Source organism: Bombina bombina, chromosome 3 (assembly GCF_027579735.1).
Source record: "Bombina bombina isolate aBomBom1 chromosome 3, aBomBom1.pri, whole genome shotgun sequence".
NCBI classification, from domain to species: Eukaryota; Metazoa; Chordata; class Amphibia; order Anura; family Bombinatoridae; genus Bombina; species Bombina bombina.
The window spans coordinates 479,306,015-479,319,731 of record NC_069501.1 but is presented as its reverse complement, the minus strand read 5'-3'; the positions used below and the strand labels follow the sequence as shown (position 1 = coordinate 479,319,731).

Below are 13,717 nucleotides of genomic sequence, written 5' to 3'. Positions count from 1 at the left end.
TAGATATGTGTTAAAGAAGCCTTATGATTGGTGCAGTCGATAAGGGAACCAGCACCTGAATAATAAGCACTAAGTAAAACACCATCGTCAAAGGAACAGCTCTGGTTGGTTTCAAGCAAATAAAATCACGCGAGTGCTGAGATTTCAAAGGGGCGTGTCCGTAAGGTCCCTTTACTTCCAATCATTAGCTTTGTTTTTGGGTTTCGGGAATGCGCTTTACAGAGCGCGTTACCGGTGACCTGTGCTGGGAGGATCTTAGTGGCAGTTTGTAGTGGGGTTATGACGCGTGCGCATTGAGTACCCGGCGCATCATGGAGAGAAAAGGTGAGCGGAACAGCGTAGAAATGAAATATAATATACATATATCGCTATAGGAGAATCTAGGGAAAGGAAATCACAGGGTCTTACAGAAAATATTATGGTGTTAGAGTGGATGTACTCTGTCAGGCACCAGCAATACGTTCTAGGGAGCAGTCATTTTATATATATTTACGTGTCATCCGTAAATATCAACACGTTGTTAGCAACCTAAATTAATTAATTAGACATAAAATTGTAACAAACTTTTTATTCTATGTGTATACTATAAAAAGACGTGTTGATGGTGTATCCTCAGGCGTTAGGTACCAGCAATCATGGTTCTTTTTTTACAAGGTTTGTTATTAGATTGTGCTTGTATAAGTTACATTGCCTTTTGCTGTTGAGAAATATGGAGCCCATATAATTTTTTTTGTCTTGGGAAACTTATTACTGTATTATGTTTTAGAGTGCTTGGAGTATTTACAAGCAAATAGAAAAAAAAAATGGAGGGTGCTATAAGTTTGCAAACTATACAGGGTACTGAGCTAGTTGAGTGAATATGTTGCAACGCTTGTTTTTGTTTTGAGTTATTGTATTGGCAAATTCTTTGAGCCTGTGAGTTATGGCTTATGTAATTATATTGGCTTCAAACATTTTTTTGATATATGTATATATGTCCCAGGTGGATTTGCACTCACACCTCAAATGTCATCTGCCAGGGTGTCAGGAAGAATAAATTAATCCATCAAATAAAGTATCTGCACTCACTGGACTTGTGATAAATATTTTATGTAGTGACGTTTCAGAGACCCTTCTTCAGACCCTGAAGAAGGGGCTCCGAAACGTCACTACATACAATATTTATCACAAGTCCAGTGAGTGTGGATACTTTATTTGAGAGAGATCTATCTATCTATCTATCTATCTATCTATCTATCTATCTATCTATATATATATATATATATATATATATATATATATCTCTATCTAATCTAGCTATCTATCTCAGGCACAAGCTGATGTAGCTTGTGAGATTTCAGCTCTTAGATGTGCAGAACCTTGCAGATACTTATACCAGTACTGGTATATATGTTGTATACTGGCTCACATAATGCACCTTATTATTTTCACCTATTTGAAGTGCTTGATATGGTTAAACGTTTTATTATGCCATGTTAGGTGTGCTCAGACTTTGGTAAATTTGAGATTTACATTCTTTATCTCCTTAGGGAATGCTATTTTTCTGTAAGTATCCTTTGGTAACTAAGTTTAACCTCCCTCCTACCCCCCCCCCCCCCAAAAGAGGTAAACACATGGATAAAGTCAAGCACTGGAGCAACAACACATTGTAAGTTCTATGGGGGCAAGGCCAGTGAGCCAATTAGGAGTGGCATATGAAAGTTGATGCCTGATAGTGAGCTGTTTACAACTTAGGTGCTTTTATGTGGTCAATTTATCAAACCCTTCGGCAGGCTTAGCCTGCCTACGACTGCAGGTTCACACAAGAGAACCTGCAGTCTGTATTTAACAAGCAGCGGTCATCAGACTGCTGCTTCCCTAAACCTTTTGCCACCTCTTAGGTGGCAAAATTTAAATCTCCCTGGTCTTGACCGACTGGGGATATTGACAGCTCCTGCCTGCGCGTGATTTGCTGGGCACGGGCAGCGTTGCGCAAAATTGCATTCTTGTGCAATGCTGAATTCTGGCAGCGGAATTCAGCCCGCCAGCTTGCTATCTTTCTATCAGCTACTTATAGAGCGCAAACTAACCACCCGTGAGGGTCTCAAGGCGATAAAGGAAAGCGGATAGGGGGAGGGGATGGGCGTTTAGTCTAAGAGCCAGGTTTTGAGGTCCTTTCTGAACTTTGTAAAGGAGGTGGAGTCTCTGAGGTGCAGTGGGAGGGTGTTCCATGTCTTTGCTGCCATGTGGGAGAAGGATCTCTCACATGTCAGCAAAGGATAAATCGACCCCTAAATGTTGTGACTTCCGGGTGGGTTCATTCTAACAAAACTAGTTAAAGCTATAGTTAAACATAGTTACCAAGATATACTAATGTAAAAATTATATCTTTAAAGAACAATTTTTTTTAATTTTTTTTTAAGAATGTCCCTTTTTAAGAGACAGCGAAATCTCAATGCTTACCTCTTGCAAAAATGTATAACTTCCATGGTGCAAAAATCACGACTGTCTGTCAATTTCCTTTGTACTCCTACACACACTCCCATTAATTTACTACAACATCTGTACTCCCTTAGATCTTGATATGGCAGTTATTTTTTAAATAGAAGTGGTCGGCACCAGATTTTTAGACCAGCCACAGTAATAGTAGTTAATTGACCGTATCCTTGTGAACATTTCTGATTATGTAAATTGTGTAATTCCCCTAATTAGCACCCCCTTCTCTGTTCCAGTCTATCTCTGGTTTCAGCAGGTGGAAATAGAATTTCTAAAGGCTGGAAAAAAAGGTTAGCGCAGTGGATTGGCTGTACCTCCAGTAATGCAGAACGAGCACTGGTGACACACTTCCCGAATGGGTGTAGCTGGTATGCATTTTCTGGTTGCCAAGTTCAATTTCTTGGTTGCCATGACAACATGGCACCCATGATCTGTTACTCCTTGTCAGAGTGGACTACATTTTAGCAAGAATATTAACATTTCTGGTCTGTTTTCAGAGTTTTTTTTTTTTTTTTTTTAATAGGGTTTTCAAATTTTAATGCCAGTCTATTAGAAAACCCAGTTATTGTACAGTTTTCCTGTTGCTTTGCACTATGTTATAGAATATACCCCCACATTCTTAACAGTATATGTTTACAATTTGTGTCAATACGCTTCAAGCCATCCTTGCTTACTTAGATAGAATATGCATGTATACGACTTAAAAAGAGCGTTACATCCACAGAGCTGTTGGATGTTAAAGCAAGACAAGGCTGCATTCAGGTTCAAAAAGTAAATAATGTTTATTATACCCCTTGATAAACCAAAATACCTGAATTAAAAAAATAAGCTGCAAAACGCATGTAAATACAAATCCAGGCCTGGGAAAGATTAATAGTACAAGGAAATGACATAAGAGTTTAGCAAGTACAAGAGCACATAAGTGTATAAAACACGCTTTATACCTAAACTCAAAGTGGTTCAATCACAACAATTAATATGCTGGCCAAGCAGAGTATTGAAGCAAATAACGCTTTTATGGCGTTACAAAATTGTAAAGGTCCTTGTACTGAAACATAGTTGCCAAAAGGAAAGTGAAGCAAACGGTTTATCAACACGCTCCACAAACCAGAACATCAAAGGCAAATTTATGTCAAAAATGTGTTGCTTATAATCCGGTGTCCAGAAAGCACAACCCTTTTAAAAGGACCCTTACGGTTACCAGCTTAAAGGGACAGTCTACCATAGAATTGTTATTGTTTTAAAAGATAGATAATCCCTTTATTACTAGGCTGACCATATTGCCGCTTTAAGAAGGAACACATATGAAAAATACATATCTGAGGGTTCTTATACAAAACCATTTCTTTAAGCAGCCCTGACATATGTATTTTTCATATGTGTCCCTTTTTAAAGCAGCAATATGGTCAGCCTATTTATTACCCATTCCCCAGTTTTGCATAACCAACACATTTATATTAATATACTTTTTACCTCTGTGATTACCTTGTATCTAAGAACCTTCTTCCAGCCCCCTGATCACGACTGTGACTGTTATCTATTGTCTTAAATTTAGCATTGTGTTGTGTTAAATCTTAAATAACCCCCTGTGCCTGAACACAGTGTTATCTATATGGCCCATGTGTACTTTTTGTCTCTTTGTGTTGAAAAGAGATTTAAAAAGCATGTGATAAGAGGCAGCCCTCAAAGGCTTAGAAATTAGCATATGAGCCTACCTATGTTTAGTTTAAACTAAGAATACCAAGAGAAAAAAGCACATTTGATGATAAAAGTAAATTGGAAAGTTGATTAAAATTAAAAGTCCTATCTGAATAATGACATTTTAATTTCTACTAGACTGTCCCTTTAAGGTTAAACCATTCCGTTGCAAATATTCTGTGTCATGCAGTTACTCCCATACAGATACGGAGCCTCGCTCACCATTTGCAGCAACTTGGAAGTCGGGATAAATCTGGTACGCAAACTTAAACAGCCTGGAAAGGATTCACCGGGCTCCTTATCTGATTATAAGCAACAAGTTTTTGACATAAATTTGCCTTTGATGTTCTGGTTTGTGGAGCGTGTTGATAAACCGTTTGCTTCACTTTCCTTTTGGCAACTATGTTTCAGTACAAGGAACTTTGCAAATTTGTAACGCCATAAAAGCGTTATTTGCTTCAATACTCTGCTTGGCCAGCATATTAATTGTTGTGATTGAACCACTTTGAGTTTAGGTATAAAGCGTGTTTTATACACTTATGTGCTCTTGTACTTACTAAACTCTTATGTCATTTCCTTGCACTATTAATCTTTTCCAGGCCTGGATTTGCATTGACATGTGTTTTGCAGCTAATTTTTAATTTAGGTGTTTTGGTTTGTCAAGGTGTATAATAAACATTTACTTTTTGAACCCGAGTGCAGCCTTGTCATGCTTTAAAGGGACACTCAACCAAATTAAAACTTTCATTATTCAGATAGAGCATGCCATTTTAAACAACTTTCCAATTTACTTCCATTAACTAAATGTGCACAGTCTTTTTATATTTAAACTTTTTGAGTCACCAGCTCCTACTGAGCATGTGCAAGAATAAGTGTGTATGCATTTGTGAATAGCTGATGGTTGTCACATGGTACGTGTATGCATATGCGATTGGCTGATGGCTGTCATATGGTACAGGGGGAGTGGAAAAAGACATAACTTTTAAAATTGTCAGAAAAAAAATCTACTAATTTGAAGTTCAGACTAATTGCTATTGCATTGTCTTGTTATCTTGCATTTGTTGATTATGCAAATCTACTGTGTTGACTGGTCCTTTAAAGGGACAGTCAACACCAGAATTTTTGTGGTTTAAAAAGATAGATAATCCCTTTATTACCCATTCCCCAGTTTTGCAAAACCAACACTGTTATATTAATACACTTTTTATTTCTGTGACTAACTTGTATCTATGCATCTTCTGACCGCCCCTAATCACATGACTTTTAGTTATTTTGCATATAGTTGCATTTTAGCCAATTAGTGCAGTGTCTGCCACTAGCCACGGGCGTGATCACAATGCTATCTATATGGCCTACATGAGCTTGCTCTCTCCTGCTGTGAAAAGTAAATAAAATAGAGGCGGCCTTCAAGGGCTTATAAATTATCATATGAGCCTTCCTAGGTTTGCTTTCAACTAGAATACCAAGAGAACAAAGCAAAGATTTTGATAAAAGTAAATTGGAAAGTTGTTTAAAATTACATGCCCTATTTGAAAAATGAAAGTTTTTTTTGGACTTGACTGTCCCTTTAACATCCACCAGCTCTGTGGATGTAACTCTTTTTAATTCATATACATTACACTTGTGACTGCTTGCACCTATTTTTTTTGCTTCTAATTACATATATGTTCACTGATTATCAGAGTGCACCCCCCCCCCCTCTGTTTGTGTAGAAAGAATATGCATCCTGCAATTCAAACAAATGGACACCTATATGCATTATTAAAAGTGAAAATCAAGCAAAAGCTTGTGTATGTGCTTGAAAACCATCCAAAACACTTACATCTTTGCTTGTATACCACATGAAAGCTTGACTTTTTTTAAGTTAATCAAATTTGTTTAAAAAAAAGCTCCTTTTTATGTTCTAGTTTTATTTAATTGCTGTTCCCAGATTCTCAGACAACATAACAAATATGTATATACTTTTTGTGTGTGTTCCATGATCTTGGCTGTTTTTGACTCCTTACAAAGGAGTGTACCAGCTAGCAGATGTGGGTGTTGTTGTTGTTGTTTTTTTTTTTTTTTTTTTTTTTTTTTTTTAAATAGCAATTTTGCACAATGGGCTTACAATATGTGTGGTTGAGGTGCTAAAAAATGCAAGCGTCTATTGTTTCTTTTAACAATATATTATACATAGAACAACAATGTGTGCCAATACTCTTAACATAAGAGACTAAGTATCATGTATAAACCTATGGATAGGTAAAAAGTCCCTTTTTTAAAGGAGTCCTTTATCAAGTATAATCGTCATAGTGACCTGTATAGTATCAGGTATTATGCAAAGGGCTCCATATAACTGTTTACTTAGTCCCGAGTAAGTAAAGTACTTATCTTATTTTCTCCAATGGATAGTGCTGTTGCTACGTAGCAGCTGAATAAATGTACTGCGTTTCTGTTGCCTCCTCCTGTTCTTATGGAGCTGGACGAAGATCCGGACAACTTCTGTGGTCGAGGTTCGCAAGGCGAGGAAGCCTCCCAAGGCTCTCCTACAGGAAATGTTCCAGGGTAAAACCAACTTCTTAGTACTGCTCCAAGTAGCTTGTCTGTGCTGTCTCAGTTCCGCCACAATGGGTACGGTAATTCCTTGTCTACACCGAGGTTCTGACTTCAGTGGGTCAATACGCCTGTGATAGGCTCAGGAGGAGGGTGTGTGTAATCTGTAACCGGCAAGAGCCTCTGATGAAGCGCATGCACGAAACGCGTCAGGTGTTCGTTTGTGTGTTCCTGAAATCACACACCTAAATAAAAATAACTTTCTTTGTTCATCAAGTACGGGTCTTCTGTGGCTTTCTTTGCCTTGGATAATTGTCTTTTAACAATATATGTGCCTGGCAAAGAGTAGCATGTGTGACAATTTACAAGTCTTATTTTTGACACTTCTCTTAATTTTGGATATGGGATGCACATATTTCAAGTGAATTTGGCAATACACTTTATTTTTAATAGTGTTATCCGTGTTAGAGATACTAAACCCTCTGAGATTGTACATGTCTGCTTATAATTTGCAATCGGATAAGAACACACTTAAGATAGGGTGACAGAAAAAGTAATATTTAAACTTTCATGATTCTGATAGAACAAGCAATTTTAAACATTCCAATTTACTTTTATTTAATTTGCTTTTTTTTTTGTATCAAAGCATACCTAGGTAGGCTTAGGAGCAGCAATGCACTACTGGGAGCTAGTAGCTGATTGGTGGCTGCAATTATATGCCTCTTGCCATTTGCTCACTTTACTTGTTCAGCTAGTTCCCAGTAGTGAAATGTGAAAATCAAACTACATTGGAAAGTATTTTAAAATGGTCTGCTCTTTCATGATTCAGATAGTTTCCAACTTAAATCTGTTATCAAATTTGCTTCATTCTGTTATCCTTTGTTGAAAGAGAACTACTAGGAGGTAGCTGAACACATCAGGTGAACCAATGAAAAGAGGCATATATGTTCAGCCACCAATCAGCAGCAATCTTCCAGTAGTGCATTGCTGTTCTTGAGCTTACCTAGGCATACTCTTCAAACAAAGAATACCAAGAGAACAAAGCAAATTAAATAATTGAAGTACATTGGTAAGCGGTTTAATATTGCATGCTCTATTTGAATCATTAAAGTTTACTTTTACTGGCTGTTTAACAACATCTTTATCAAATTCCACAGCTAAAAGGACTTGACAATACTTTTAATCTTATTAACAAGTACCGAATGTTTTGGAATCTAAAAATAATTATTTGTTTTGGCAAAACACTGACGTTACCCGCCATGTTGGATGACATTAAGAAGTAATGTCAAACTGATAAAAAAATTTATATTTTCTTAATTAGTTTAAAGGGACATTGCACTCTTAAATGTATTCCCCTTTTTAATGTGCTCCCAAAAGTTATTTTTACCTGCTAAATTGTAATTGTTTGCAAACATTTCCTTTTACCTTTTTTATTTATTTGCGGTTGTTGCCTGTTATATCCCATCTATACTGAAAATGAGTAACAAACATTTTCTCTATAGAAAAGTAATGTAAAGAGAAGACCATAGCACTGATCTTTCAGCGGGGGGTATGAGGAAGAGAGATTTTGTATGTGAAATAGCTTGTTGTGCTTAATTTTCCCCCCAGCCATAATTGGCATTTTAATATCAAACTTAAATAAGATTAGCAGGTTTGTTTGTTTTTTTTGTTTTTTTTAGTGGCTCAGCCTCAGCCCATTGTATTAGCGCTGCGGAATCTGTTGGCGCTCTACAAATAACCGATAATAATTGGGTATGCACTAGGTGATGGCTTTCATAAGAAAAGTTTTTTAAATACAAAAATAGACATGAAGGAAAAAAGCCATATTTAATACTCTGCAGTAGTTATAACAAGTCATTTGGAACCAAGGGAAACCAATTTTTATAGTAGTGTCCCTTAATGTTAAATTAATAATAAGCACTTTTAAGCAAATAAAATCTAGACAAATCGATGACTGAACAAACACATGCCCCTTGTTCACATCCCTTAAAGAGAGACACACACACACTTCTATGGTTTTGGAACACAATGGGTTATTTGCACACATCACCTAATAGCCTCACTACACGCTATTAAAAGGGACCAATAAACATACGTGTACTTCAGCCTGTGATCTAACCACTAAACCCGTAACATCATCATTTTATTAATCCTGCACATTTGGTTTTTAGATTTAGAAATTGAGAGATTGAATATGATAACAAATTTTGTGTTTGCTGGAGGTTATGTGCTTTAGGGGTATTAAAGGCAGAAGCAATTTGGGATTGTGGTCACTGGTCAAAAAAACGGAAACAGAATATACCAGGTGGAGTTCAGAAATGATTATCTGCCGCAAACAAGTGCAAGATTGTGATCAGGCAGAACATGCTGTGATCTGAGATGTCATCGCAGAAAATGCAGTCTGTCTGCAGAAAGAATGGGACACATGAGGGAACTGTTAGCACTTTCACTTTGTAGCTCTGCTCCACAACAGCCTGTTCTCTTTAAAAAGCGTTTGCTCTGGCTGCATTGTGTACATTTTCCTTAACACAGTGCAGCCACAGCAAAGTACTGTTTGAAGAGACCAGTCAAATTCCGGGTAGCACCGCAAAGCAGCAGTGCATTGATTGATGACTCTCTCTTTTTAACGGCTCCAATATAATATATAAAACTTTTAAAATTTACTGTCAAACATTACCCTGTGGTATGTAATCCTGCTCTACAGATCAAAATAAGCCCAATTAATGATGTTTTCATTGTGACTAAGAAATTGGATGATATTGTTACGCGAATGATCATGCACAAAAGTCTGCTGGTTCTATACTACTTAAACAGAATGTTGTTATTTATGTCTCTTTAAAGGGACAATAAAATAACATTTGCATGATTTAGATAGAGCTTACAATTTTAACCCTTTAACGCCGTTAGGACGTATTTCGTCCGAATTTTGCTGGGCTTTAGCGCTGAAGGAGGAAATACAACGTCCTAACCGCTTGGCTTTCCTTGAAGCCATTGGCGCTTCCCTGATGGGATCTGGGTCTGAAGGGCGTGCCTAGCATCATAGGGACGCCCCCCTGACGCGATCCCATCATTGAAATCTCGTGATCACGTGCACGATTGCAAGATTTCAATTTGTTTACATCGGAACAGTTGTTCTGATGTTGACACGTTAACCCCGGCACAAAAGGGTTAAACAACTTTCCAATTTACTTCTGTCATCAAATTTGCTTCATACTCTTGGTTTCCTTTGTTGCAGAGTTGGCTCGAGCTACAATGCACTACTGGGAGGTAGCTGAACACATTGTGTGAGCCAATGACAAAAGGCATATATATTCAGCCACCAATTGGCAGAAAGCTCCCAGCAGTGCATTGCTGCTCCTGAGTCAACTCTTCCACAATGTATACCAAACAAATAAATCAAATTTGATGACGGAAGTAAATTGGAAAGTTGTTTAAAATCACATGCTTTATTTGAATCATGAACGTTTTTAATTTTGACTTTACTGTCCGACTCCCTTTTAATAAGATAATTTATCATAGGAATTTGTTTTGGGATGAAAACTAGTGCACAAAAGAAATGTGAAATATGAATGTAACATACAATTGTGCTCATACCAGTCTACAATGCCAATAGACTTTTCCATATAAATCAGACTTTATCTATTTTTGTTTTCAGTGCTGGCCCTCCAAGCTCGCAAGAAACGTACAAAAGCAAAGAAAGTGACTAAAAAGTATGTATATCCTTCTTCTTTTTTTTTTTAATATTGAAAGCTTTTAGCTCAATGCCAACTTAATTAAAGGGATAGTAGAGTCAAAATTTAAACTTTCATGAGTCAGAGCATTATATTTTAAGCAACTTTCTAATTTACTCCTACTATAAGTTTTTATTTGTTTTCTTGGTATCTTTTTATTTGAAAAAGCAAGAATGTAAGCTTAGGAACCAGCCCATTTTTGGTTCAGCACCTGGGTAGTGCTTACTGATTGGTGTCTAATCAGCAAGCGCTACCCAGGCTGCTGAACCAAAAATGGGCCGGCTTCTAAGCTTACATTCCTGATCTATTAAATAAAGATATCAAGAGAACGGAGAAAAATGTATAATAGGAGTAAATTAGAAAGTTGCTTAAAATTGCATGCTCTATCTGAATCATGAAAGTTTCATTTCGACTCCACTATCCTTATTTTTTTTTTTTGTAATTTTTTTTTTTTTTTAAGAATGTTTGTTTATATTGTCAATGAGAACAGAAATATTACCTTTTGTTTTCTCTCATATGGTTCTGAAGCAATGATGCAAATATCTGCAGATCTTAAGATCTTAGAACTCCAGACTCAATAATGCTACACATTCATCATATTAGTACTTGACAGTACATTCTGATAATACTCAGAAGTTATTTATTGCATATCTGATGAGTAGAAAGAAAATGATCTAATGTGGTAAAGCATTTTATTATTGCACTGTTTGCATATAACTGTGTTTAACTCCTGCAAAGGGGTTAAACACTCAGCTGAAGTCAACTGCAGAGCAGCAAAGCGCTACTGGGAGCTAGCTTAACACATCTGTGATCCAACGACAAGAGGCATATGTGTGTTATCACCATCTAGCTCCCAGTAGTGCATTGCTAATAGAGGTCAATTTAAAAGCCTCTTAGCATTGAATGCTTTATCTGAACCATGGAAGTTTAATTTGGACTTTCATGTTCCTTGGAGTTTATTCATACAATTTTAAAAGTTGAATATATATAAATGTTAGTTACGCAGGATGCAGTTAATTTGTGTTATAACACCACCTTTCCTATAGTGCCTAAATTCACCGTTTTGATTCCAGCAGATCAGAACCCACCCAGCGCAATTCTGTACGGGAGCCCGAATGTGATGTACCCGAGGAGGAAGAGGAGGAAATTTTGGGCTCAGATGATGATGAGCAAGAAGATCCCAATGATTACTGTAAAGGTGTGCAGAATTAGTAACGTATAACATCTTATTATGTAGACCAGGAATAGTCCGCTAGTGGCCCATTTGCTACTATAGTTTTTGTGGCTTCAGGAAAAAGTGTATCTAAGAATGTGTACTTTTGTGGACTTTTGGTAGATGAGCACACTTCATATGGCTTCCAAAGTATTGATCTGTGGCCAGTATGTAAAGAAGTTTGCCATCATTGATATAGAACACTTTTTTATTTTGTGGTTCATATAGTGTATTGTTTTCTAATTTACTTCTATTATAAAATTTACTTTGAAAACAAAAAAAAACAGGTGGGCAGGCTCATGAGTGTGCACCTGTATGAAGCACTATAGCTCAAAAGCATTCTTAAGACGTTGCTGTCATGTAGTTCTATAGATACATGCACACAAACTTTATAGTAGGGCTGCAACAACTAATCGGTAAGATTGATCATAAAAATAGTTGTCAAAGAATCTCATTATCAATTAGGTTGTCAGCGATTAGTTGGTTAATTGCACAGCACCAGCTGCTTCAATCCGATGAACTCCTGCACATGGTATTGTGCAAACATTTTTATTTATTTTTCTATCCGATAAATCAGATGATTATTCTCCGATTTAATCGGATAGAAAAAAAGATTAAAAAAATAAATAAATTCAATTTTTTTTGCACAATCTTAGTTGCAGTAGATCATCAGATTAAAGCAGCTGGTGATGTGCAACTGACCAACTAATCGCTGACCACCTAATTGATAATGCGATTTGTTGACAACTCTTTTTATGATCAAACTTGCCGATTAGTTGTTGCAGTCCTACTTTATAGGTATGCTCTTCAACAAGGAATATCATGAGCACAAAGGAAATTTGATAATGGAAGTGCATTTGAAACTTCTGAAATTTTCTCAAATGGTCTTCAATTCTTTCAGCACTGCTACTGTTTTTTATGTAATGTAAAGGTTTTTTTCTACATAGGGTGTTAACCTCTAGATTTCAACAAATCCTGGCTGCTGTGGAGCCTTTATAATGGCATAGATTCAATAAAACTATTTGTGAACCTAATGTCAGATGGAAAAAAAAACTTGTCTCAAGATTGCAACTCAAATTGGGGAAATTATTAAAGGAACATTAAAGGGATACTAAACCCAATAGTTTTTTCTTTTCATTCACTTGGGTGAATGAAAGTCAGTTTTTTAAAAATACTATTAAAAACAGGGGCACTTTCATTCATCAAAGTTTACAAATCAGCCGTTTTGATTAAAAACTTACCTTTGTTTTTTTTCACAGCCAGAGCAGCTTCCCCCTCCTGGAAATCCTCTCTTCACACGCCAGCAATGACTATTCCGGCATCCTCCAATCACAGCATGGCCTCAGGCAATAACCACCCTGGGGGGAAAGCCGTGATTTGAGGAAGCCGGATTAGTCATTGCTGACGTGTGAAGAGAGGATTTCCAGGAGGGGGAAGCTGCTGTAGCTGTGAAAAGAAACAAAGGTAAGTGTTTTGTTTTTGTTTGTTTTTTTAATCAAAATGGCTGATTTGTAAACTTTGATGAATGAAAGTGCCCCTGTTTTTAATAGTATTTTTAAAAAACGGTCTTTCATTCACCAAAGTTTACCTTCACTTTAAGCAACTTTCTAATTTATTCCTGTTATCATTTTTTTTTTCGTTCTCCTGTTATCTTTATTTGAAGAAGCAGGAATTTAAGCTAAGGAGCTGGCCCATTTTTGGTTCAGCTCCCTGGAAAGCTCTTGCTGATTGGTGGGTATATTTAGCCAGAAATCAGCAAGTGCAAACCAGGTGTTAAACCAAAAATGGGCTGGCTCCTAAGTTTACATTCTTGCTTTTCAAATAAAGATAGCAAGAGAACGAATAAAAATTGATAATAGGAGTAAATTAGAAAGTTGCTTGAAATTGCATGCTCCATCTGAATCATGAAAGAAAACAATTGTATTTAGTATCCATATAAAGTCCCATAATTTCTTTTATGATTCAGATAGAGAATACAATTTCTCTTAAGTGTATTCAGTCCACGGGTCATCCATTACTTATGGGATATATTCCCTTCCCAACAGGAAGTTGCAAGAGGATCACCCAA

The 13,717-nt window shown here is 36.7% G+C and overlaps 1 protein-coding gene across 2 annotated transcripts in view; it reads left to right on the top strand.

The window, feature by feature from the left end:
* The first annotated feature begins 247 nt into the window (after nt 1–247).
* The window catches only part of SRPK1 (SRSF protein kinase 1), a 179,846-nt gene continuing 166,376 nt past the window's right edge, over nt 248–13,717 (top strand). The window contains exons 1-3 of one of the 2 annotated variants that reach the window (XM_053706807.1): nt 248–324; nt 10,361–10,415; nt 11,510–11,634. In XM_053706807.1, the coding sequence (XP_053562782.1) occupies nt 312–324; nt 10,361–10,415; nt 11,510–11,634 (193 nt within the window). In that variant the 5' untranslated portion in view covers nt 248–311. The remainder of the gene's footprint in view (nt 325–10,360; nt 10,416–11,509; nt 11,635–13,717) is intronic. The other variant, XM_053706809.1, reaches the window with a different exon arrangement.